Raw genomic sequence first — 23,890 nt, forward strand, 5'->3', positions numbered from 1 at the left:
TCTTTTCTGCTGGACGGTGGGATCGCTGGGTGAATGGAGGTAGGCGATGGCGACCCGTGGTTAAGCGGCCAACAGCGAACGGGTGATGGGGAAACTCGTCAGATCATGGGGCGGCTGCTGCAGCCGCCGCCATTGCTCTCTCTAGGACTGGCCATGCTGGCGCTTCCAATACTGGCTGTCAGGTCCCCGACGAGAGGAGGGGCAGGCAGTCCCCAGAGGCGCGCCGCTCAACAGTAGGGAGCACCTTTGCTCCCACTGAGGCACCGCCTGACCCACGCCGACCAGAAGAATCGCTTGCCCAGTCACGGAGTGCGGAACTGAGAGCAGCAGCGCACCAAGCGAGAGAGCTCAGAGGAAAGAAGGTGAGGCGCCCATTTGGCGGGGAAGGAGCAAAGCTGGGCAAATCACAGAGCATGTGGAGCAGGGAAACGTTACAGGGGGAAAAGGGGGCGGGGTTTAAAAGGCGAGGCAGGCGGGACGTGGGCCTGGAGACATTCTGTTAGAAGTAATGAAGGAGCCTCCGGGCGCTTTCTGGATCGGATTGTTCGAACTGAGGGTGCCGCTACAGTCCTCATGTTTCCCAGGGTTGCCTGTCGTGCCAGAGGTATTCCCTGTAGCCCCAGATTCTTTAGCTCCCCACTTTCCTTAATTCGGGCAAATTTTGTGCTCCGTGGAGAAACATTAATACGCAAATGCTGTTTGTTTAACCGCGCAAACTCGGGGGAAACCTTAGTATTTGGGAACGGAAAGGCTTAAGACTTTTCATTTCTGTTTTATGCACAGGCTGGGAGGGTCACGAAGTTTACCTCTTTTATTTTAGCAACATCGTGGCACTTATAAAAAAAAGGGTACTAACGCTAAACGAGTTGTTAATATGCAGATTATGTGCCAGGAAGTGAAATATTGAGTTATTAGCCCAAACCCTATAATTTAACAGAAAAAGTAGGGGGTCGTCTTATACACCGGGTCGTCTTATACACCGGAAAATACGGTATATAGACCAAACTTCTAAAGTAGTCAACTCATGATTGGCAAAGCATGCATTCTTCAGGCCATTTGTACAATTGAGAGAATTCACATTCCAACTACGTAGGTTTTGTTTTTTACTTATTGTTAGAGCAGTTTTTGATTTTTAGCTATAAAGAAATGAGATAGATTTCTGTTGTGCTGTATCATTGTGAGTTCATTTGCATATTGTAGCTAAAAATGCTTTAAAATATGAGATGGATGGTTTTAGAATTGTTGCAGAAAGACTACAGGAACTATTTCATTCCGCAAAAGCAATTTATAAGAAAAATGGCAAAAACAGCTCTTATAATCCATATTTTGTTATTTAATCAGGAAGGGGGAAAAATGGTTAGCTGACCAAATCCCAGGAGAAATGGAGACAGGCCTTTTAAAATATCCATTTGAAAGCCACATTGGTAAACAGCCCATAAACAGCGTTGATTGCAGAAGACAAAAATTGTTGATTTGATTTGCTGCAAATCTCTGGGAAAAATATAATCTCCCATGATGCATGTTTTAACTCCTAGTTACCCCACAGTTCTCCTTTGTCAACTACTATTTACTGGGATCTGGCCAGAGACCAAGGTGCAAGTGTGAACACTATAACATTCTATGGTGACACAGATTGGGTTCAGGATTAAAAAGGGAGTTAGGCAGGATTGTATTTTATCACCATTTTTGTTCAATCTGTATGCTGAAATGTTCATGTGGAAATTAGACCTGGAACTGCCTGAGTTGGGAGTGAGAATTGGAGGAAGAACCATAAATAATTTGAGGTACACAGGTGATACAACACTATTGGTTGAAAATAAGGAAGACCTGGGGAAAAATGATCTGAAAAATCAAGGCTGAAAGTAAAAAATAGAATAGAGTCTTCAGGAAAACAAAAATTATGACAACAGTTGCAGATGGACATGAGATGTTAAAAATCAACAAGGAGAAAATGGAATTAGTTTGAGAATTTATCTTCCTTGTATCAAAAATTGTTCAGGATGGCAGTTGTATTCCTGAAATCAATGCAGGAATCAAAGCCTTAGGCTGCACTGCAAAGGTTAACATGAATAAAATCTGGAAAAGCACACATATTGATATAAATACAAAAAACAGGCTAGTTAGAACAATAGTCTTCCCTGTAATGTATAGGTGCAAGAGTTGGACATTAAGAAAGGCTGATCGAAGAAGAATTGAGACCTTTGAATTGTGGTGCTGGTGTAAATTATTGCATATATGCCATGGATAGCCAGAACAACCAACAGAGAAGACGAAATATCACTAGAAGCCAAAATCACAAGACTACCTCTATTTCAGGCATGTCAAACTCGTGATGTCGCGTGACGTATCGGAACTTTTTCCCATTGCCAAAAATGGGATGGGTGCGGTTTCTCCGTGACACTCTGGCCCGTGGGCCGGCAGTTTGACACCCCTGCTCTATTAATTTGGCCATGTCATGTGGCCAAATTCACTGGAGAAGTCAATGGTGCTAGGAATGGTTACTGGTTCAAGAAGAAGGCCTAGCTTGATGCCATCAAAGCGGATACAAAGATGAACATCCAGCAGCTGAAAGGAGCTGTGCTTGACACAGGGTAGCATGGACAGCACTTGCCTATAAAGTAGCCACAGTGACAGACACAACTGGTGGCGAATGAATGAATTTCTCCAGTAAGGTGCAAACACAGAAATGCAATAAAAACTAATCTTTGTTGATCTATAAAATTAAACTAACATACTATTATTTAAATTCTAATCTTAATCACTATTATCTATGATTATTTTTCAAAACAGCTGGAAGCCTCGCAGAAACTATAAAGTGTGTTAGTCAGAGAAGCTGCTAAAGTCCAGGGGTAGGCAACCTTGGCTCTTTTATGACTCGTGGACTTCAACTCCCAGAATTCCTGAGCCAGCCATGCTGAGGGAAAAGGGAGAGGTTTCTAAGCTGAGCCATGCTGGCTCAGGAATTCTGGGAGTTGAAGTCCACGAGTCATAAAAGAGCCAAGGTTGCTGCTACCCTTGTAAGGGATTAAGCACGGGGAGTCTACAGCTCAGCTGGGGAACAAAGTCTATGCTCATAGAGCCATGAAATTTGTAGATGGGCACAGACTTTATTTTTAGATTGGAAGCTCTTTCCCGACCCGGGAATGTCTAAAAGGAAGTAAATGAAATATTTGTAATGTTACCGTGCTCGTGATTAATTGGCCCGGCCCGAAAAGCGGGCAGTAAAAACTAACATTTGTTTCCAGGGCTTGTTCTATTGTTGCTGTTGCAGGGGTCTTCAAACTTGGCCCTTTTATGACTTGTGGACTTCAACTCCCAGAATTCCTCAGCCAGCTTTGCTGGCTGAGGAATTCTGGGAGTTGAAGTCCACAAGTCATAAAAGGGCCAAGTTTGAAGACCCCTGGTTTAAGGAGTCAAACGTCAAACGTAACAGTGGGCCAGCGCTTCAGTCCTGCCATTTGCACTGCTTTGGAGAACGAGCGACTTTAGAGAATCAACAGTTTTAGTCCTCCATAAGTTGGATGAAATTCGCATGAAAACAACTCTAAAACGCTTGCGATACTAAAAAATAATAATAATGCTGGGCTTAATTTGCAGGGCTGATAGCATTGTAGCACTGTATTGGGGCAAATCCTACTGTGGCCCCATTTAAACTAGCCTCCTCAGTTGAGCTCGGAAATTCCTGCCACAAAATGAGCGTTCCTCTCTCATTGATTGTACATCTCTGCGGCGAGCATTCGCTTCGCCCCCAGCTTTAGGCCGCTCCCCCGAGGCCCGACTGATGGCCGCGTCGAGGAAGCCGAAGCGCAAGCGCGGCTCCTTCGCCACGCCCCCGGCTGGAATCATGGCGTCGGGCGCTTCGGAGGTCCAGGCTTCCATGGCAACGCTGCCTAGTGTGACGGAACGGTATTTCACCCGCTGGTACAAACCAGGTAGTTCATCCCCGACCCTCGCCCGTCTCCCTCTTATCGGAAGCGAGTTTGGAAAGTGTCTCTCCCCCCCCCTTCTTTTTAAAAAACGTTTTTTTGCAGCTCCAGGATTTCCGCTTCGGTCCAGTCTTCCTTGACTGCCTTCCACCTTTCAGATCGCCTAGGGCAGGGGTCGGCAACCTCGGCTCTTTTATGACTCGTGGACTTCAACTCCCAGAATTCCTGAGCCAGCATAGCTGGCTCAGGAATTCTGGGAGTTGAAGTCCACGAGTCATAAAAGAGCCGAGGTTGCCGACCCCTGGCCTAGGGTGTTTTTGTTGGGGGATGGAGATGGGGATGAAGCAGAGCAGAGCCGGCTGGGGGATTCTGGGAGCTGAAGTCACACGCCTTAAAGTTGCCAAAGTTGAGAAAGTCTGGAATAGAGCAGGGCTTTTCAACCTTTTCACCCGTTGTATCACTTTTAGGATATGGCGACATCCGAGTACCACGTTGCCTTGCAAGGTGTCAAAAACCTGATGACACCCCCCCTCCCAAAAAAGGAAAAAAGTGATGAAGTACAGGTAGTCCTCGACTTACAACAGTTCGCTTAGTGATTGTTCGAAGTTACAATGGCACTGAAAGAAGTGGCCCCCAAGCCACAGCCGAGCAAGACGCCTGCCTGCCTGGCGGCTCTCTTCCTCCTGTCCGAGGTTTTCATTATGAGCATTTCTGTTGAGGATTGGCAGTGGGGGTGGGGTAGGGAGTTTTTATCCTCCCCCCCTGGTCTGCTGGGTGGTTGCAGCAGGTTTTGGTCACTTCACACGACCCTGGGACACTGTGACTGTCATAAACATGAATCAGTTGCCAAGCATCTGAATGTAAATCACAAGACCCTGGAGATGCTGCAACATTCCAGCTGACTGGCGCTTCTTCTGGGCTCAGAAGCCCCAGGATCAGCGCTGAGCTCCAGTTGGAGCCTGGTGCTGATCCTGGTGCTTCCACTGAGCCCTGACAGCCCTGCAGCTCCAGCCATCTCTTGCTCAGGCTTGTGTAGTGCTGCCACCGGTTCAGCTGATTCCCCTTCCCTGCTACCACTTTTCTAAGATGGTCACATACCACCTGCCAGGTGCCAATGTACCACTGGTTGAAAAGCCCTGGAATAGAGGATCCTGAATGTCAGCAGATGTGATTGCTGGAGCCTTTAAGGACATCCCCCTGCAGCTCTTGTGCTTATATATTTGCCGGCAGTTAAGTCTGTTATGACTCGGTACGCTTCTTTTACTGTGACAATGTGCATGATAGGTTGTTAGGAAAGATTTAAGCTTGTGATCTGGCTCTGAAAAGGCCCTCTTACAAATTGTAATAAATACTGAAGAATTCAGCACAAGGATGGTAACTTAGATATAGGCATGGTGCTACCTGTTAAAACTTCATTATCTGTCTCTAGTAATGTGTGACTTATTGGTGTTACAGGTGTTAAATGGAGTTTTAGGCTTCATTATTACTTTTAATAAAGGTGATATTCACATTCAGCTGGCATTCATATTTCCTTTTGAAGTGCAGGAAACCATGTTTTCTTTTTAACCAATGCCATTTTTGACAACCAGAACTTTTCAATAACTAAACCATAGGGAGTATATTCTGGATGTCTTTGAATATACTTGCATGTATTAATAAAGATACAAATTTGATTGGGTAAGGGGGTTATGTAACCCATAAATTTGCCACTGATGGAATGTTATCTAGAATAGCTGTTTTTTGTTGTTCCAATTCTCAAATGTAATCAATGTCTTTTATTGTTTGCTATCTGACATATAATGAATGTAACAATTGTTTCCTATGCCCTATAAAAAGTCTTGACTCCATTCCCCTTTAAATAAATGATTTTGGCTTTGCCTGGATTATTTGGTGATTTGTATTTTTGGGTAAGTGAAAGGGCCACTTTTGCAAACATAAAAGTGTTCTTCTTTCCCAAATTCAGGGAATACATAAAAGTGTTCTTCTTTTCCAAATTCAAATTCAAGTGCCTGAGTTGCCTAAGGCAACACAGGTAGTCCTTGCTTAACAACTGTTTGCAGTTATGACAATGATGAAAAAGTAACTTGTGATCTTTTACGACTTCACAGTTCTGTAAAGCAACAGAAAGCTGAAATAAGCTCACAAGCAGTCTTGGTTTCACTTGTTGACCACTTTGCTTAATGACTGAGTTGCTGGTTCCAATTAGTCATTAAACAATTACTGTATGTACCTTATTTTATATTAATGTTAGCTTTATCTATTTCTTGCATTTTATTCTGCTGTGCTCTTTATAAATAACTTTTTCCTCCCTTCCCTCTACATCAGGCATGTCAAACTTGCAACATCACATGACGTCGTGCGACATATTGCGACTTTTTCCTCATTGCCAGCAGTGGGGTGGGCACGGTTTCGGTGTGATGCATCCGGCCTATGGGCTGGCAGTTTGACATGCCTGCTCTACGTGCATTTATTTGCCAGCATTTGGATTATTTAAAGAGATGGGCTCTGGTTTACACAAATCTATGCTAAAATTGTCAGCTATTAAAAGGCTGCAGTACTTTTTGGAGCATTTTGTGTACCTTTAGTCAGCCTGAACCCTGCACAGAAGTAATTGCTAACCTTCTTTTCCCAGATGTAAAAGGTAATCAGTGTGAAGATCATTGCATATTGCAACATTCTAATAGGTAAGACTTCAAGTTACACGCTTATTTACACAAAAATGCTTCTGTGCTCAATTATCATTCAAGATAATGCATGTTTTACAAGCCAGGCATTAAACCTAATTTTAAAGGGACCACTTTCAAAAGGAAGTGGTTAAAGTCTGAAGCTTTTCACCACTCTAGAGTGCTAATCTTCTGTTTTGATCTGGCAGAATATTCTACCAATTTACTTCCCCCATTTCTGATCCCTATCTTGTGCTGTTGCCTCTGTTCTGGCCTGCCACCAAGTAGTTAGGTTGTGATTTATTATGTGCAGACTTGCTAAGTAAAGGTACTGGTATTTTGTCCTTGTTTAGTCAATCTTTTTCTGTTTCCTTCTATACACAAATGCAATTAAAAATATACCTTTTGCAGTTGATTTCCACACCTAAGCAGCCTTGTTGGATTGAGAAGTGCAAGCATAAATCAAATGCCCATCTAAATGACAGCACAGTTAATGTAAATATTATAGCAATGTTATCTTCAACAATGGTTTTTTTTCTCTTCACTGAAGCAAAACTAGCATTCTTAAATTATAATAGAAAGCTTTTCTAGAATGATTACACTCACATGTCTTTTTCCATTCTCCTCCTGTCCTGTGTGCAATTTTATGCTTTGCATTTTTTGTCTTATTGTTATAATGGATGTATTCTCACATTTTAAAATTAATTTTAAAATTATATTTTTAATCATTGCAGGTGTTTCTGGGAAGTCTGGTTTTGAAAAATATATAAACATGCTTTCAATAAACAACTTTTTTTTTGTAGAATCTGTGTCATCACTATAGCAGATGCCCATCCTCTTCTTCAAAAAGGAAAACCAATTAGGAGTATTAGTTATCAGATTAGTGCAAACTGCAGCAGACTGAAAAATAAAGTTTCTGGAAAGTCTAAACGGGTATGGCTTGTTTAATTTTCATCATGACCACAAATCCCAGTTTTATTTTTAAGTGAGTCTATTTTTTTTTTAAAAAAATCTTATTAGGCTAGCTTCAAAGTGAAAGAATTGTGGTTTCAAGATTGCTTATATATCCCAAGACTAATTTTTCCTATCAGCATGTCCCTTGTTGGGAAAACACTTTATCAGCAGACCAATTTTAAAGTAAGAGGGAACTGTCCAAAGGAGAAAAGCAGATCAATAAGAGGATAGCCACTTTTTGGCATGTCCAGTCTTGCACTCTTGTAAGTTGACAGCTTGGAAGTAAGTATAAATTTGGGCTGTAGAAATTGATGCAACCACTAGACAGCAAAGAAATACAGAAAGATGCCAGGTAATGGCGGTCTGGATTTTTGCTTTCCCAGTATTCATTAGGTGCTGTTTTCCACATTAAACCTACTATAGTTAGCACTCAGTCAAAAAAGCATATTCACTGACAGCACATTCTCACTGGTATCTTCTCAGATAAAGTTATTGAAATCAGTGGAATTAATTGGTCCCATGTCTGATAACTGGTCTTTTAGTTGTTTGAGGTAGCTGGAAGGCCGGATCAGAAATCTCAGGACAGATTGTAATATTGTATTATCTTGTGAAGCAGGTTTTGCCGAGAAACAATACGATGCCTAAGGCAGTAGTCGATTATGATTCCAGATATTGGGTACAGTCTTTCTTGGGAAAGATTAATAAGCACCCGGGTTTGTGTGAGATTTCAGCAATTTCATTTATAGCACATGAAGATGTAAACTCTTCAGTAGTTTTTGCAAGAGCTTCTGGAATTATTTTTGGAGTTTGCAGTCTATAATACAAAAGCTCCTCCCCACCCCGAAATTTAAACACCCCAGCTCTGTTCTTCTTTCAACAAGCCTTGAAGACCTTGCTGTTTCCCTAAGATTTGGGCCAGGGTGGGATGTGTAAGAGGATTTGTCCATTCCCACCAGTATGGCCATCTTTTTGCTCCCTAATGCTATCCTACTTCTTTGTCTTTAAATTTGTGTGCTACTCTGAATTATTAAGAAGTTGGGTATCTTTATAAATGTGGAAAAATAAATAACACACGTTACAAGCCTTGTGCATTTCATAAAAGACTGGGGTTTTAATATGGGATTTCCTTTATGTAAAAGTCAGTACAGGATCAGTTCTGCCAAATTAAAGGAGGAACTATATTGAAAACTGGCAAACATTCAATTGCAAATGTGAAATTGTATCAGTTGATGTTGCACAATATTGAGCCTCTGACCGTGTATCATCTTCCAAGAATCTTAATTAGTTGTGTGCTTTTCCCTCCAGGGTGCTCAGTTTCTAACAGAGCTTGCACCTCTATGTCGAATTCTCTGCTCAGACGGAGAAGAGTACACCATCTATAGGTAAGGTGGCAAGATTTTATTTATATTGTGTTGCTTATCTTGTTCTAGCACTTAATAAACTGAAATTTCCTTGCAGCTGTATAAGAGGGAAATTAATAGAGGTGAACGAAAATATTCTGGAAAATCCATCTCTTCTACAAGAAAAGGTCAGTATTTCAAACTTATTATTTGTTCTCTTTTTTTTTCTTGCCTCCTCCTTTAATTTTCTCACAAATGTTTTTGTTTGTGTTTGTTTTCCTAGCCTTCCACAGAGGGTTACATTGCAGTTGTGTTACCGAAATTTGAAGAAAGCAAAACAGTAACTCAGGGGTTTCTGACAAGGGAAGAATACAAAGAGCTTCTGTCAAAACGTTTTAATTCCACATCATTATGCAATACAAAGAAAGAGAACTCAGCAGAAGTATGAAATACATCAGATATCTTCCAGTATATCCCATACTAAAGTGACTTTAGGGATTTTCATACTTTACTTTTGGATGACTATAATTTTAATTGTTTATTTTTAGACAAGCATTTAAAACTTTCAAAATTCTGATCTGTAACTTTTACCATCGGATTTAAGGATGTAGTGCCAAAATATTGTATTGTTCTTTATGTCAATAAAAGCTTTTGTTTACTTAGATTTCATCTGTACATTATACTCACTTTCTACTTTATTAGCCAAAACCCAATCTGAAAATATCAATCCAACAATCAACACTTTTCTATTATTTTGTTTTTTGAGGATTTTAGTGATGAAGCCTACACATGGTACCATATGATGGCTGAAACTATAAATTAACTAGATGATACACCAGTCCTTAGCCTGTGTTGCCTAAAGGTTTGTGGAGTGAAAGTTCAAGGTTTTATGGGACAAAACATTAAAAATATGTTTAACAATTGCAACAATAAGATAAATGCCACAGAAATGGAAGATGGGACTGGGGGTTACAGAAGAAAAAAAGAGGTTAGAAGTGCTTATTTTCTTTTTTTGCCTCCCAATCTCTACATTGCATGATACAGTCAAATATGATTTGAGAATCATATATTAGCTTGTGACTTCAAGTTGTTCTCTTAGCAAAATGTAAAGGACATGGGAGGAATTTACCTTAGCTGTATTATTTTCAACCATACTCAGTTTACAGTACTTAAGACTGGCAAGGAGTTATTCAGTGATAACATTACAATCTGAAACATAGGACCACTAAGATATATACAGATCTCAAACAAGCTTGGAAAAGAACTTGCAAAAAAGATAATGCCCTCTTTGAAGTAAGTATTTTTAATAGCTGCAACTTATTTGAATGATCAGTCTTAAGCTTTCCTGTATCATGCTAAAATGAAAGGTCAAGCTTTATATTTAAGGCTGTAAATACAATCACATTTATTAGGGAATTAGGTCATACTACATGTAGTTTTAGAAGAACTATTTCTGAAAAAAAATCTTTAGATAGTGCTATAAAGATTGTACATAAAAATATAAAAGCAAGCTTTTAAAATAGCTGATTTTATTAATGCTGTTACTGATCTTTAGTTTTAATTTTAAATATTGCTAAAAACTGTTTTTAAATGAAAATAAAATTATCATCATTAAAGCTTTATTGTAACTTGTGTATCCAGTAGCAGCAAAGTGGATTTTTTTGACCGCCTCTATCCTAGTTCTGTTCCTCCCTTTCCTTGCCCACCAGGAGACAAATGTAGTTATCTATGGCAACAGAATTTCTTGGCAAGTCACTTTAAGAGGCAAAGACTGAGCAGCTACTCAGCTAGTTAAACTTTTTTCAAAACAGATTTCCCCAGAAGATGATATTGGCAAGGGTCAAGACTCACATTAGTGACAGATATTAAACAAAAGACAGCAGCAGCAACCACCACCAGTAGTTTTCCATTTAGCATATCTGATATTATCCAGATCATCTGCATGAACATTCAAAGCAGCATCTTTGGGGTTTGAAAAATAAGACATTCATAATGTGCTTTTATTACAAAAATAGCAGTATTAATAGTGAACCAAAAGTTATTCACCATACAAAAATATGCAGCCATTAAATCTGACTGTTCCTTTTGCTAATTGCTAAGTACCATAACATCTATTAGATGTGAAAAGATTACATCAGCTTTTTCTAACCTGGTTTTACCTTTCTCAAAAGAAAGCAATTAGGAGAGACTTAAAGTACAAATCCAACGTAAGAAATGTGGCCATCTTCAATTCATTTGTTCTCCAAAACAGTGAGGCTTGCTACATGTTGTTCCAAGGATTTGATTCCAAAAGTGTTAGTCCTCCCAGCCAGGCCACTGTTTTCTCTTGACGCTGCATGCTGGCCATTCCAGGAGCAGTGGGCCATTAGATACCCATTTCCTGCTTTCTGCTGCAAAACAAGCAGCCATGAATAAAAACAGAAGTGGCACTCTGCACAGAAATGGTTTATTTTGCCATATTTGGACATATTATCAACTCACCTTTCTAAGTAATCTGAAGCTAAGTGGCAGAACTTGGGAAAGTATATCCAGAATATGCTTTGCTTTCTGAATACAGGTATCCACCTAAAGTCAGTGCATTCAAGCAAAAATAATTTCACAATTCATGTGGAGAAAACATTTTTAAAAATGTAATTACAGCTGTGAAGCAAGAAATATACTGGCCCCTGTGGAAGGGGTTTAATAATATAACAAATAGCCAATGCTATAGATGTATTGCACCAAATAGTATTTTAGGTAAAGTACAAAAACAGTAATTTAATACCCTTTTTATAAAAACGCAGAGTCAGTAGTGATCTAAGTCAATGAATTGCCGGAATGAAGAAAAGGTAGATAACCCAATGCCAAATCACAGAGTAAGCAAAGAAGAGAAGACTTATTTTGCTTGTCACAGAATTATCCAATATAATCTTAACACTCTGGCCACGAAGATTGCTTTGGAAGGCTTACCGTACTCTTTCAAATTCATGTGATGATGTAATCACAAGTGGGAAAGACCTTGGGAGACTGGGCAAAGAGACACTGGCAAGGGAATGGATAAATAAAGGACTGCACAGCCTGCAGCTCAACAGTGGGTATTAACAAGAGGATCAGAAAAGACACTCCTTAACTTTTGGGGGTGTAAAGGAGACAGATGAGAATTGTCCTTTCACACTTGCAAGACTCTGTTAATACAGCCTTACAATAAAGTGGAATTAGCTTATCTGGTTGTGATTCCTATCTGGTTAACCTGGCAAGGCCAACAGATGCTTTACATCCAAACAGAGAACTTAGAAATAAGTTCCGTATCTGGGCATGCATACTGTATATCTAGTAGGGGAGAAAGTGTCTTGTGATATAGCCTGAAATCATTGTAGTAGAGGGAGATTTTTGTTTTGACATAGAACAAAACTGAGAAGATGTTTTGTATATGTCCCTCTGAAGGTGGAATGGAAGGATTTCTTCCAAATGTATGGGTATTACGCCATTTGCTGATGGTATGTACAGACATTCCAATCCTGCAGTATTTTGCAAACTGACATTCCTATTTGCAGACTCAAGAGAATTCCATTCTAAGATCTTTTGTATAAACACCTAAAGTGTATGTGATTGTGGCAATGAGTAGCTTTATCCTGTTGCCGCGATGAATTTGGTAACCTGGAAGACAAGTGAAGAAAACTTAATGTACCTGACCTATAGGCCCAGATGTTGTAGGACCAGAAATAACTTGAACTATGTGCTTGGCATAGAAAATCTGAATTACAGATAGTGGGGCATAACATACATGTCTTGGAGGAATCATCTATGTAAATATATCATGAGAATGAAGAAGCCAAATGCCAAATACTAAATAAGTAGATAGATCCATTTATCATAAGGCAGAAGAAGGAGTGATAATGGGGTATTACAGATATGTCAAACTACATAGCCTACAAGCCTATAAATTATGTGTACGGCCAGTACTTCTATTGCTTCTCTCAGATGTAAATATTATACTCTGTGTACTTTTTTTATTCTACTGTTTTGTTATGGAATAAAGCGTTGGTAACCCATTGCCTGTGAATCCAAAAGTACCTGTAGCCCAAATAGGACACTATGATGAACTAAATTAGTTTCTAATGAGTTGCCTGGTTAGCTGATATTTTAATCTATGCTTCAGGCCACACAAAACTGCAAACTGGCCCCTCATCCATTCCAACTAATTCAAGGTCTCCTTAATTTAACAACTGAGCACTGTCACTGAATCATCATGTATCCTGTTCAAGACTTAACACACAATTAAAATTACAATGTAAGATAGGAAAACAAAAGTTTATAGAGAATGACTTTTTTTAAAAAATAATAAATAGCTTACCTTTAGATGAGTTGCAGTTTTGCCCTGCACAGGGGCTTTAGCTGTGACCTGAAGCTGCTGACATGCAGAGACCATCCTCTCAATCTCCTGCAGAAGCAGTGGCTTGTCATCATCTTCCAGCTGAAACAGATGTTACTTAGGCATGCTAAACGTAATTTATTTTTTAAATTTACTTTATCAATAAAATTGATGTGGCCAATGTAAACCATGAAATACATAAAGTATAATAAAAACAATTATGGGGAAAAATGAACAGCACAGATAGCTGTTATTGTCATTAAGGTATAGGTTAGTCCTTGACTCACGACCACAACTGAGCCCAGAATTTATGTTTCTAAGAGAGAAATTTGTTAAGTGACTTTTGCCCCATTTTATGACTTTTCTTGCCACATTTGTTAAGTGAATCACTGCAGTTGTTAAATTAGTAACATGGTTGTTAAGTGAATCTGGCTTCCCCATTGATTTTGTTTACCAGAAGATCACAAAAGGTGATCACATGACCCTGAGACACTGCCACCATTATAAATCATGAACCAGTTGTCGAGCATCTGATATCAACGCTGCCAACACTGGATGTTCCTGCTCTGACAACTGATGAAAATGCAGCCATTTTCTCTTCTCCTTTAACATGCTTTTTCTTACTTTTAGAAATAGGTACAGCGGGGGGGGGGGGGTGTTGGGTGAAAGCTCAGCTAGCCATAATAATAACGCTGCCCTGGGAACCCAAGGACAAGCTGATAATGTTTTGGTAGGCTGAGGAGCTGAGGAAAAAGCCCGCACTTTAAGCTAATTGAGGAGTGTGCTTTATGACAGTTTATTGAGGGTGGGAATTGCACTTTGTTACTTTGTATCGGGGAAAGGGAATTTAGTTTTTGGGTACAACTATGTAGTGCCGATATGTTTGTTTTTTTTTAAAAAAATCCCATTTATATCCCGCCCTTCTCCGAAGACTCAGGGCGGCTTACAATCTAAGAAGCACAAATCAATGTGCTTAGCAATTTCCCAAATAAATTGTTCTTTAAGGAAAAAAAATTGCCTCAAAGTTCTTTTGATGGGTTTCATCTATCAGAACCATGACATCTGAATGTAAATCTTGTGACCATGGGGATGGGGCAACGGCCACAAGTCACTTTTTTCAGTGCCGTTGTAACTTTGAATCATCATTAAATGTACTGTTGTAAGTCAAAGACTGTCTGTACAAGGTCTACACATTTTAAAAAGTAATTGTCTTTAAGATTCAGAAGCTGTACCATACCTGATTGGAAAATATATGGAGAGCTGAAGTAAGTTTTAATCCTTCTGTAGCAAAGGCCTAAGGGGGAAAAGGATAGAGAGTTAAATGCAAAATCACTAAGGGAAAAAACCCTTCTATTCTTCAAATGTGTGTATGCCCAATTTGTAAACCGATTAGTCAAATTCAGCTCAGAATAAATGTACTTGACAAAATTCCCTTCTTTTTTCCATTCCTGAGCAAGAAAAATAAAAGGTAGCTATTGATGATCTGTATTGATTCATACAGTTTACATAAACATATCTGTTGATTTTTATGTTAGGTTAGAAGTTCAGGTTCAAGAAATTCATAGCTCTACAGTATTAAAGGTAGTAATCACTGCACTCATATATGCAAAATATAGTCCCCTGTTATAACCTTAGTTTACAAACAAGAAAACAGACAAGAATAAATCAGTGGTGGAAAACTGAAAAAATACAGCAATATGTATTCCCCACAAAACCAAATATCTGTACAATGTAATCAGGTGGAGGCATGCAATAATTAGAATTTCTTTTATTTCAACTGACTGATAAAGAGGGAGAATATTCACAGAAAAAAATAACAAGCTGTTTTTGATTAACCAACTATGGGGCTGAAAGTATGCACTCAAAAATATACTTTTTCTGACAGCAAAGTAGGGTTGTAAATTTTTTTTTCATTGCTTTGTTACCTCTGCCTGGTGGAATAAGTCTTGGGTAATTTTCAGTAGTCCTTCCCCTCTAAAAGGGAAAGAAAAAGAATAAAATTTCACAAGAATCTACAAATAATTTACACGGTATGTCACCATGATTTTGGAAAACTGAGTAAGTAGAGGAGCAGTAAAGAAATGAAATGATTCTACTGAGATATAACTGGATATACAAAAAATATTTAATTGGATATACAAAAGAAACTGGCTGAAGTTTTAAAATTTAAAAGGGAAATATGAATAATAAACAGAAGAATGACCTGGAAAATGTTTTCTTACTGGATAAGAAAAGATACTTGTTAAATAAGGTAAGATACTTGTTGAAGCCTTGAAGAAATCTGTGTGATGGGCTAAAGAAGAAATCAAATCCTATGACAATATTTGATGGAATTAAAGATTAAGGTTGTTAGAAGTAAAAGAAAAGGATATAAACTTGGTTTATTTGATCAGAATTAGAATAAGAAGGATGATGATGATTTTGCAATTTTCTGGCAATCCTTGAATTACATTTTGCTGATACCAAGTTTAAAAAGTTGATGTTTTATGGATTTTCCTATACATAAGTGATGAGATATGGGAGGAACAGATAATCCATTTTTATAACCTTATGTAGAATTTCCAAAATTTTGCAACATCATGATATTTTTGTAATCCCCTCCCCATGAAGTAAAGCCAACACATCTGAAATATAATGTTGTTATATAAATTATCCACTCGTTCTGTGCATGTGTGCACAGGCAAACCATGCATATGCACATATATATGGAGAGGGAGAGATTGGGGAGAGGAGAGAATGAAACAGTCCCCATTTTTGGATTTACACTACATGTTTTGAGTAGCGTTTAGATTTGGCTATAATTCAGAGAAATTCTACTAAATAATATGGTCTAGATTTGATATGGGGAGGAACAGGTCCAAGGCCATTTCTACAAACTATTCTCATTTTTAATTTTTAATGCTTCCCCTTCTGCCACATTTGTTATTACCTTGTAAATAAATACATGGAATAAGCCATACTGGATAGACCTTGTCCATATCTTATAATCTCATTTTCTGGGTCTTCCCATTTCTCCATTTCAGAGTCAACCCGAGTTGTTAGCTTATGAAGTTCTAAACCTAATTTTCCAAGTTTTGTTTGCTCCTGCAAATGAAAAGAGAAAGTGTATCATTTTTGTTCATTATGTAACTCAGACTAATTACTAGAATAAATTGGTGCTAATGAATAAAAGGCATATCTTACCTCATTATCAAGTCTGACTGGCTTTAAGGCTTTTAAATTTGCATTATGCTTCTGTAAAAAAATATTTTTAAAGAGCAATTTGATTTTAATTTTTTTTATAAATCTATCTAAATTAAACATATTTACTAGGAGCTGGAATCAAGAGTATTATGCTGGAGAAAATAGAATTATTTCTAACAAGAGGGTTGATTCTGAAATAAATATTCTGGTGTCTAGATTCCAGACAACTGAACACATTATTAGAATAAAGCAACTGTTCTGCTTATATGAACTTATTTCTACTTAAAAATTATATAAACAGAGTTACATTACTCCTATTGTAATTATCTGACATAGCTGTTGCCTGTGTTAAAACTTCAAAATATATGAAACAGCCTTATACAACATCAATCATATAGCTCAGCGCTGTAATATCTTCTAAAACCTCAGGAGAGTTTATTTTAAATGTATCCTATTACAAGATACAGTACAATTTTTAAAGGTATTAGGAACAAAACCGCAATACTCTTTAGGTATGCAGCTACAGTTGTACAGATTTGTGTTCAGAATGTCCTTATGATGGGAAAGCCCTAGGAAACGGTAAATGGACAATGATACTTTCCACATACAATCTGAATACAAAAATGCACAAAGCTAAACATTTTTTGAATCAAAAGCTACCATGCAAAGTAATTGGAAAAAGGTTTTTTTCAATTTTGATGAAAAACCTATGTGATATTTTATAATAATTACAATATCCATTAGGCAGTAAGATGGATGTACTGTATCTTTTAAGGTTTTGAAGGATTATGACATATATGAAAAATAGATCACACGTAATTTACTACTGTTGCAGAGAGCTGACATTACAATAAATAATATTTTAATGGAAGAAATTTTGAGGGATGAAATAGACTGGAAATAAAATACTGGATGGCAACTATAGTGTGAATGATCAACATTGGTCAACTTGTCTCCTTCCAACTCTGTTTCAATCATAAATACAGAATTCAGACATTTCCCTTGGCACACTTGTTGTTGTTGTTGTTGTTGTTAGCTGCGAAGTCGTGTCCGACCCATCGCGACCCTATGGACAACGTTCCTCCAGGCCTTCCTGTCCTCTACCATCTTCTGGAGTCCATTTAAGCTCACGCCTACTGCTTCAGTGACTCCATCCAGCCACCTCATTCTCTGTCGTCCCCTTCTTCTATTGCCCTCAATCTTTCCCAGCATTAGGCTCTTCTCCAGTGAGTCCTTCCTTCTCATCAGGTGGCCAAAGTATTTGAGTTTCAATTTCAGGATCTGGCCTTCTAAAGAGCAGTCAGGATTGATCTCCTCTAGGACTGACCGGTTTGATCGCCTTGCAGTCCAAGGGACTCGCAGGAGTCTTCTCCAGCACCATAGTTCAAAGGCCTCAATTCTTTGGTGCTCAGCCTTTCTTATGGTCCAACTTTCACTGCCATACATTGCAACTGGCAAGACCATAGCCTTGACTATACGCACTTTTGTTGACAGGGTGATGTCTCTGCTTTTTAGTGTGCTGTCTAGATTTGCCATGGCTTTCCTCCCCAGGAGCAAGCGTCTTTTAATTTCTTGGCTACAGTCCCCATCTGCAGTGATCTTGGAGCCCAGGAAAATAAAATCTGTCACTACCTTGGCACACTTATACAACTCTTAATATGGAAAAGAGAAGCTATTGCAGCAACATTCAGAAACTCAGTGATACGTGCAGAATTCAGCCTTAATATTAGTGTTCTAGAAAGATTAGCCTTTGACAACTTTACATCACCTACAATGCTATGTCGTTACACGGTTCATTTACCTTTTAAATTAATGTGGTATATAAACCGCCTTACCAGGCCAGGGTAGCTTATTAAACAAAAATGACTATGTGGAGTGAACAATTAATTGATGAAAAGTATAAAGAAATCACCAGCCCCACAAAAATGAACTTACCCCTGGTTTGGGTAGTGACAAGTATGCACGCTTCTCCCCTAAAAACAATACACCAAAATTGATTATGTACTGTACTTCTGAAATCGTCTCTGCAGGTTTTTGGAAAAAAAACATCATATAAAAATATACCTACCCTTATTGGTTCCTCTTCATAGATCAGACAGGTTTTGTATTTTGCCATGCATTGCATTGTAAAAGGGAAATTCTGCTACTGCCTATATTTGCGCTTATGGGAGGCCACTGACAGATTCACCAGAAATCTTTCCATTTAGTTGACAACATTACTAAAAATTTCCTTTATCTTTCTAAATGTCCAAGAAGAGCAGCTAATCTGGTGTGGGGGAAGCCTATGTGCAAGGCCTAGTACAGCCATGATGGGAATCAAATAATCCCTGGAGTAAAGTTCAGATTTTATAACGGTATAAGGAACCATTTGATTTTCAGTAGGACCCTGATATTTCTTCCATTGAAATCAACACCAATATGTACTTAATGCTTTTTAAAGTTTTTGTTTTATTATATTTATCTTCCTCTAAATGGCTCAAGACAGACTGCATGAGTTACCTTTCATTTTAAAATACTGAATGATGGACTAAAATCAGCTACAGTATTTCATAGTCAAGTGGAGACTTAAGGTAAGTCTCTCTGCTGTTCAGTATTTCAGACTTGTTTTGTAGAAATTAATGGGAATTTAAAGTGCTCAATTTTGGTCAGATGATATTATTTTTTCATAAGAATTATTTTTCCAGTTTTCTGTGATGCAGTTCAGGTAAATTCAGACTGCACACCAGTCAACATTTCAAAATCACCTTTCAAATTTTCAAAATCACTTTTCAATTTTTCTACAAGGCAATTCAGGTCAATTCAGACACAAGCATAGTTTATTCCAACCAGCATTCAGGATTAAAACAAATATTTGAACTTTTAGTTTGAGAAGCCACACCAATGTTTATCTGACTCCCATTTTCCATCTTTCATCACTCTCATTTCTCTCGTATATCATTTTCTAGATTGAATTCCATTTCCAAATATGGTTTTCAATTCAGACATCATATCAAATCATAATGTATGCAAAACAGCTTTCAAATTGATATCAAAGCATCAATAGATTCTGAGTTGCCTGAAAAAAGAATGTAATTAATTCATTCAAAACTTACATCTAACCATAGATAGGTACTGTAAGTAAGTTTCCATAACTGTTAGTAATTGGTAGTGCTCCTTGTTAACTATCAATACTTAAGTTCATATTATTTGGAGAATTCTTATGGCATCCAGATGTGGTATCTGAGCTTGCTATTTAAATTTAAAATAAGTTTGGTCTGATATTTAAATATTCATTAGATAATCATAAGTGATTAGACATACAGAGACATTTAAGATCAGACCATCCATCCACTTGGTTTGTTTGTCAAGAAATAAATCCTATTTTTCTTTGGTCATCATAGAAATGCAAAGATTGACACTTCTACTCACCAACTTGCAGATGGGGTGGGGGCTTGGCAACCAACTTACATTTAAAATTGCAATGTCTTGCCGTCACAGTATCGCAATTTGCAACCTTCCCAGATGCCTTCTGACAAGCCAAGTCAATTATGGAAACCTGATTGTCTTGCTTCACTGATTTTACTTAATGATCGTGGTAAAATGGTAATAGAATTGGGTCCAGTCATGTGATGACTTAATGAATGCATCACTTAGCAACCAACATTCCAATCTCAAATACATACACACACACACACACACACACATGACATGTATCTCAATGTTTTATATATACAGTATACACAGTATGTATATATTGTTCACACACATATACACAAACATAAACACATTTATCTATACATACATGTTGAGATTGATGTCATATGTATAGTGGTGCCAAGTGACAGCAACATTAGGAATGTGTATGAGAAGCTAGAGGAGTATCAGGAGGAACTAGAGAAGATGTGGAAAGTAAAGGCCAAATTGGTCCCAGTAGTGGTAGGAATGCTTGAAGCTGTGTCTTCTAAGTTAGGAAAGTGACTCCAACAGATCCCAGGAACAACCTCAGAGCTCTCTGTCCAGAGTGCAGTGCTAAGGACAGCTAAGATAATGCGCAGAACCCTCAAACTGCAGAGGGCACCCAAGAGTGAAGAAGACCTACATTACCCATGCGGGTGAGAAAGTAACTTTTGTTTACACACAGACACACACACACATTTACAGGTGAAACTCGGAAAATCAGAATATCGTGCAAAAGTTCATTTATTTCAGTAATGCAACTTAAAAGGGGAAACGAATATATGAGATAGACTCATTACATGCAAAGGAAGATAGTTCAAGCCGTGATTTGTCATAATTGTGATGATTATGGCTTACAGCTCATGAAAATCCCAAATCCACAATCTCAGTAAATTAGAATATTGTGAAAACGTACAATATTCTAGGCTCAAAGTGTCCCACTCTAATCAGCTAATTAAGCCATAACACCTGCAAAGGGTTCCTGAGCCTTTAAATGGTCTCTCAGTCTGGTTCAGTAGGAATCACAATCATGGGGAAGACTGCTGACCTGACAGTTGTGCAGAAAACCATCACTGACACCCTAGTGTGGAAGAAAAAGGTGCACAAGCAGCAGGGATGACAGCCTGGAGAGGATTGTCAGGAAAAGGCCATTCAAAAGTGTTGGGTACTTTTACAAGGAGTGGACTGAGGCTGGAGTCAGTGCACCACACACAGACGGATCCTGGACATGGGCTTCAAATGTCGTATTCCTCTTGTCAAGCCGCTCCTGAACAACAACGTCAGAAGCGTCTTACCTGGGCTAAAGAAAAACAGACCTGGTCTGTTGCTTAGTGGTCCAAAGTCCTCTTTTCTGATGAGAGCAACTTTTGCATCTCATTTGGAAACCAAGGACCCAGAGTCTGGAGGAAAAATGGAGAGGCACACACTGCAAGATGCTTGAAGTCCAGTGTGAAGTTTCCACAGTCTGTGTTGATTTGGGGAGCCATGTCATCTGCTGGTGTTGGTCCACTGTGCTTCATTAAGTCCAGGGTCAACGCAGCCGTCTACCAGGAGATTTTGGAGCACTTCATGCTTCCTTCCGCAGATGAGCTTTATGGGGATGCTGACTTCATTTTCCAGCAGGACTTGGCACCTGCCCACTGCCAAAAGCACCAAAACCTGGTTCAGTGACTGTGGGATTACTGTGCTTGATTGGCCAGCAAACTCGCCTGACCTGAACCCCATAGAGAATCTATGGGGCATTGCCAAGAGAAAGATGAGAGACATGAGACCGAACAATGCAGAAGAGCTGAAGGCCGCTATTGAAGCATCCTGGTCTTCCATAACACCTCAGCAGTGCCACAGGCTGATAGCTTCCATGCCACGCCGCACTTAGGCAGTAATTGCGGCAAAAGGGGCCCAAACCAAGTACTGAGTAAATATGCATGCTTATACTTTTCAGAGGTCCGATATTATTCTATGTACACTCCTTGTTTTATTGATTGCATGTAATATTCTAATTTTCTGAGATTGTGGATTTGGGGTTTTCATGAGCTGTAAGCCATAATCATCACAATTATGACAAATCACGGCCTGAATTATCTTGCTTTGCATGTAATGAGTATATCTCATATATTAGTTTCCCCTTTTAAGTTGCATTACTGAAATAAATGAACTTTTGCACGATATTCTAATTTTTCGAGTTTTACCTGTACTCACCCCCTAATAGAAAACTAACATATTATAGCTATATGCTATCTGAGAGCGGAGGTAGAAAACCTCTCCCTGTTCATGGACAACAGGGAAATGAGGTGACCAAGATCTTAGCAAACTTTTTTTTTCTTGAAGTCTAATAGCTTGTTGGTTTATTTACAAGGCTGGTATAATTACATCTGACTTATGTATCATCACCAAACAGATGTAACAACTGAATGTCCCAGATTAATTCAAAATTTGCATTTCCACAAGCAAATTAAATAATTTTTATTAGTGCATATGAAGCTTAGCTATATGAACTGTTTACATTAGATAGAAAAGGGCTTGCTATCAAATATTTAAATGCAACTGTTCTACTGAAATATAAAAAGCTGGGGAAGTGCATTATGTTTCACACATGATGGAAGACAAGGCAGTGTACGCCATCTTCCTTTTTCCTAATTATTAGGAAACAATGTTAACAAGAAATAGATTTCTGCTTGGTCCAGCCATTCTATCTTCTATTCCTCCACAAATAAAGTATTTGGAATGCCAGAAGAATCAGTTTTTAAAGCTCATGTTTTATAACAGGAAAACAAAAAACAAAAAATCTTGGCCATCTTGAACTTGTCAATGTCCTTTTTCAATTAATACTAAACCCCAAAGTCATTCAGTGGAAAATATGTAAAAGTAATTGCAGCTATTTCACACCATCTTAATTCATTCCTGCTTTCTGCTAATCAATGAGTGATTAAGACCACCTGAAGATGGGATGAAGCAATTTAATATATGGGCAAAAAGGAAAGTAAGAAAGGCGACATAGGTAAGATTGAGATGAAGAACATTATAGAAGGCCAGGGTGAGCTGTAGAAGAAATTTAGAATTAAAGCCATTACATTTCTGTATTTCCCGTGAAGAAGAGAAAACAAACCAAAATGGAGCCAAAATGATTCATTGTAAAACTGAAATTGGTTTATTAGAAAGTGTCCAGCACATTTGATTGCTCTTTAGTCTTTAACCATCATCAAAAGCAGAGGGCTGTTGCCTCACCAACATTAAAACATACTTATTCATCACATGCCAATACCAAGCTCAATAGTTTAAATTGGCAATTTAAAAATGACATTACCATAAAAATATAACATGTGTAAATTAAGGAGTTAAGTGGAGTGGGATAGCTTGGGCATAGCCTCAATTATCATCCTGATATGCTAACTGCATCTCTTAATCAAAACACTAAAGATATACCTCCCATTATCAAGAAAGCAATCCCATTTTTTTTCCTCTAGAAAAAGGCTGAATAAACTACTATGGTCCTGAAATTTAAAAATATAACTAGGAAAATAATGTGTTTTTAGTAATAAAAATATAACCTAATTGCCTGCCAAGATACCAGCTAATTAAACAAGCTGTCCCATTAATTTAAATAGGAAACTTAAAACACCCCTGAGATGTCAAGGACTTAAAATGCATCATTCTGTAAGTACAGTCTCTCGCTTTAAAAATTCCCTTTTAACTAAGTTGGATTGATGTGGAATCATCAGCTAGCGTAGACAAGGGAGTAAAGAGGCCGTCTAGCTTGAAGTTGGTCCATGGGAGGAAATGGCAGAGGCCAGACAATTAAAGCCTTTCTCAAGGGTATGCAGTGAGTTTCACGACATTGTTATAAATATATGATCAACAATAAAGAAACAGGTGAATAGTGAACCTCACTATGCTTTGGATGCTTTTGGAAAGGATTAGCCAGCTATAAGCTGTTGTCCAGGGGACACCTGAATTTGTTAACAGCACACATTCTTTGGGAAGGATCCTTCCATGTCCTTTGACATGAAAGTCATAGAAGAGGCCTATGGCAAGCTACAA

At 38.4% G+C, this 23,890-nt stretch overlaps 2 protein-coding genes across 5 annotated transcripts in view; one reads left to right on the forward strand and one right to left on the reverse strand.

Moving 5' to 3' along the window:
* Nucleotides 1–3,835: 3,835 nt before the first annotated feature.
* On the forward strand, nucleotides 3,836–9,547 carry ABITRAM (actin binding transcription modulator). The gene is made up of 6 exons (XM_081322709.1): nucleotides 3,836–3,932; nucleotides 6,559–6,610; nucleotides 7,393–7,522; nucleotides 8,849–8,925; nucleotides 9,002–9,071; nucleotides 9,167–9,547. Exons 1-6 carry the CDS (start codon nucleotides 3,845–3,847, stop codon nucleotides 9,329–9,331), a joined length of 582 nt encoding a protein of 193 aa, XP_081178835.1. The 5' UTR covers nucleotides 3,836–3,844; the 3' UTR covers nucleotides 9,332–9,547.
* Nucleotides 9,548–9,777: 230 nt separating this feature from the next.
* Nucleotides 9,778–23,890, reverse strand: part of CTNNAL1 (catenin alpha like 1) — a 62,039-nt gene continuing 47,926 nt past the window's right edge. Inside the window, exons 12-20 of one of the 4 annotated variants that reach the window (XR_014025814.1) lie at nucleotides 18,353–18,390; nucleotides 16,418–16,468; nucleotides 16,164–16,318; nucleotides 15,160–15,208; nucleotides 14,472–14,528; nucleotides 13,217–13,336; nucleotides 11,365–11,448; nucleotides 11,043–11,273; nucleotides 9,778–10,845 (exon numbers count right to left, since the gene is read on the reverse strand). Coding sequence is in view for 3 of the 4 variants with exons in the window: in XM_081322706.1 (XP_081178832.1) it covers nucleotides 11,115–11,273; nucleotides 11,365–11,448; nucleotides 13,217–13,336; nucleotides 14,472–14,528; nucleotides 15,160–15,208; nucleotides 16,164–16,318; nucleotides 16,418–16,468; nucleotides 18,353–18,390 (713 nt within the window). In the remaining variant the exon portion in view is untranslated. Of the gene's footprint in view, nucleotides 11,274–11,364; nucleotides 11,449–13,216; nucleotides 13,337–14,471; nucleotides 14,529–15,159; nucleotides 15,209–16,163; nucleotides 16,319–16,417; nucleotides 16,469–18,352; nucleotides 18,391–23,890 lie in introns of all 4 variants that reach the window. The other 3 variants (XM_081322707.1, XM_081322706.1, XM_081322708.1) reach the window with 3 other exon arrangements.

The sequence above is a fragment of the Vipera berus genome, assembly GCF_964194415.1.
Source record: "Vipera berus genome assembly, chromosome: 3".
Lineage (NCBI taxonomy): Eukaryota > Metazoa > Chordata > Lepidosauria > Squamata > Viperidae > Vipera > Vipera berus.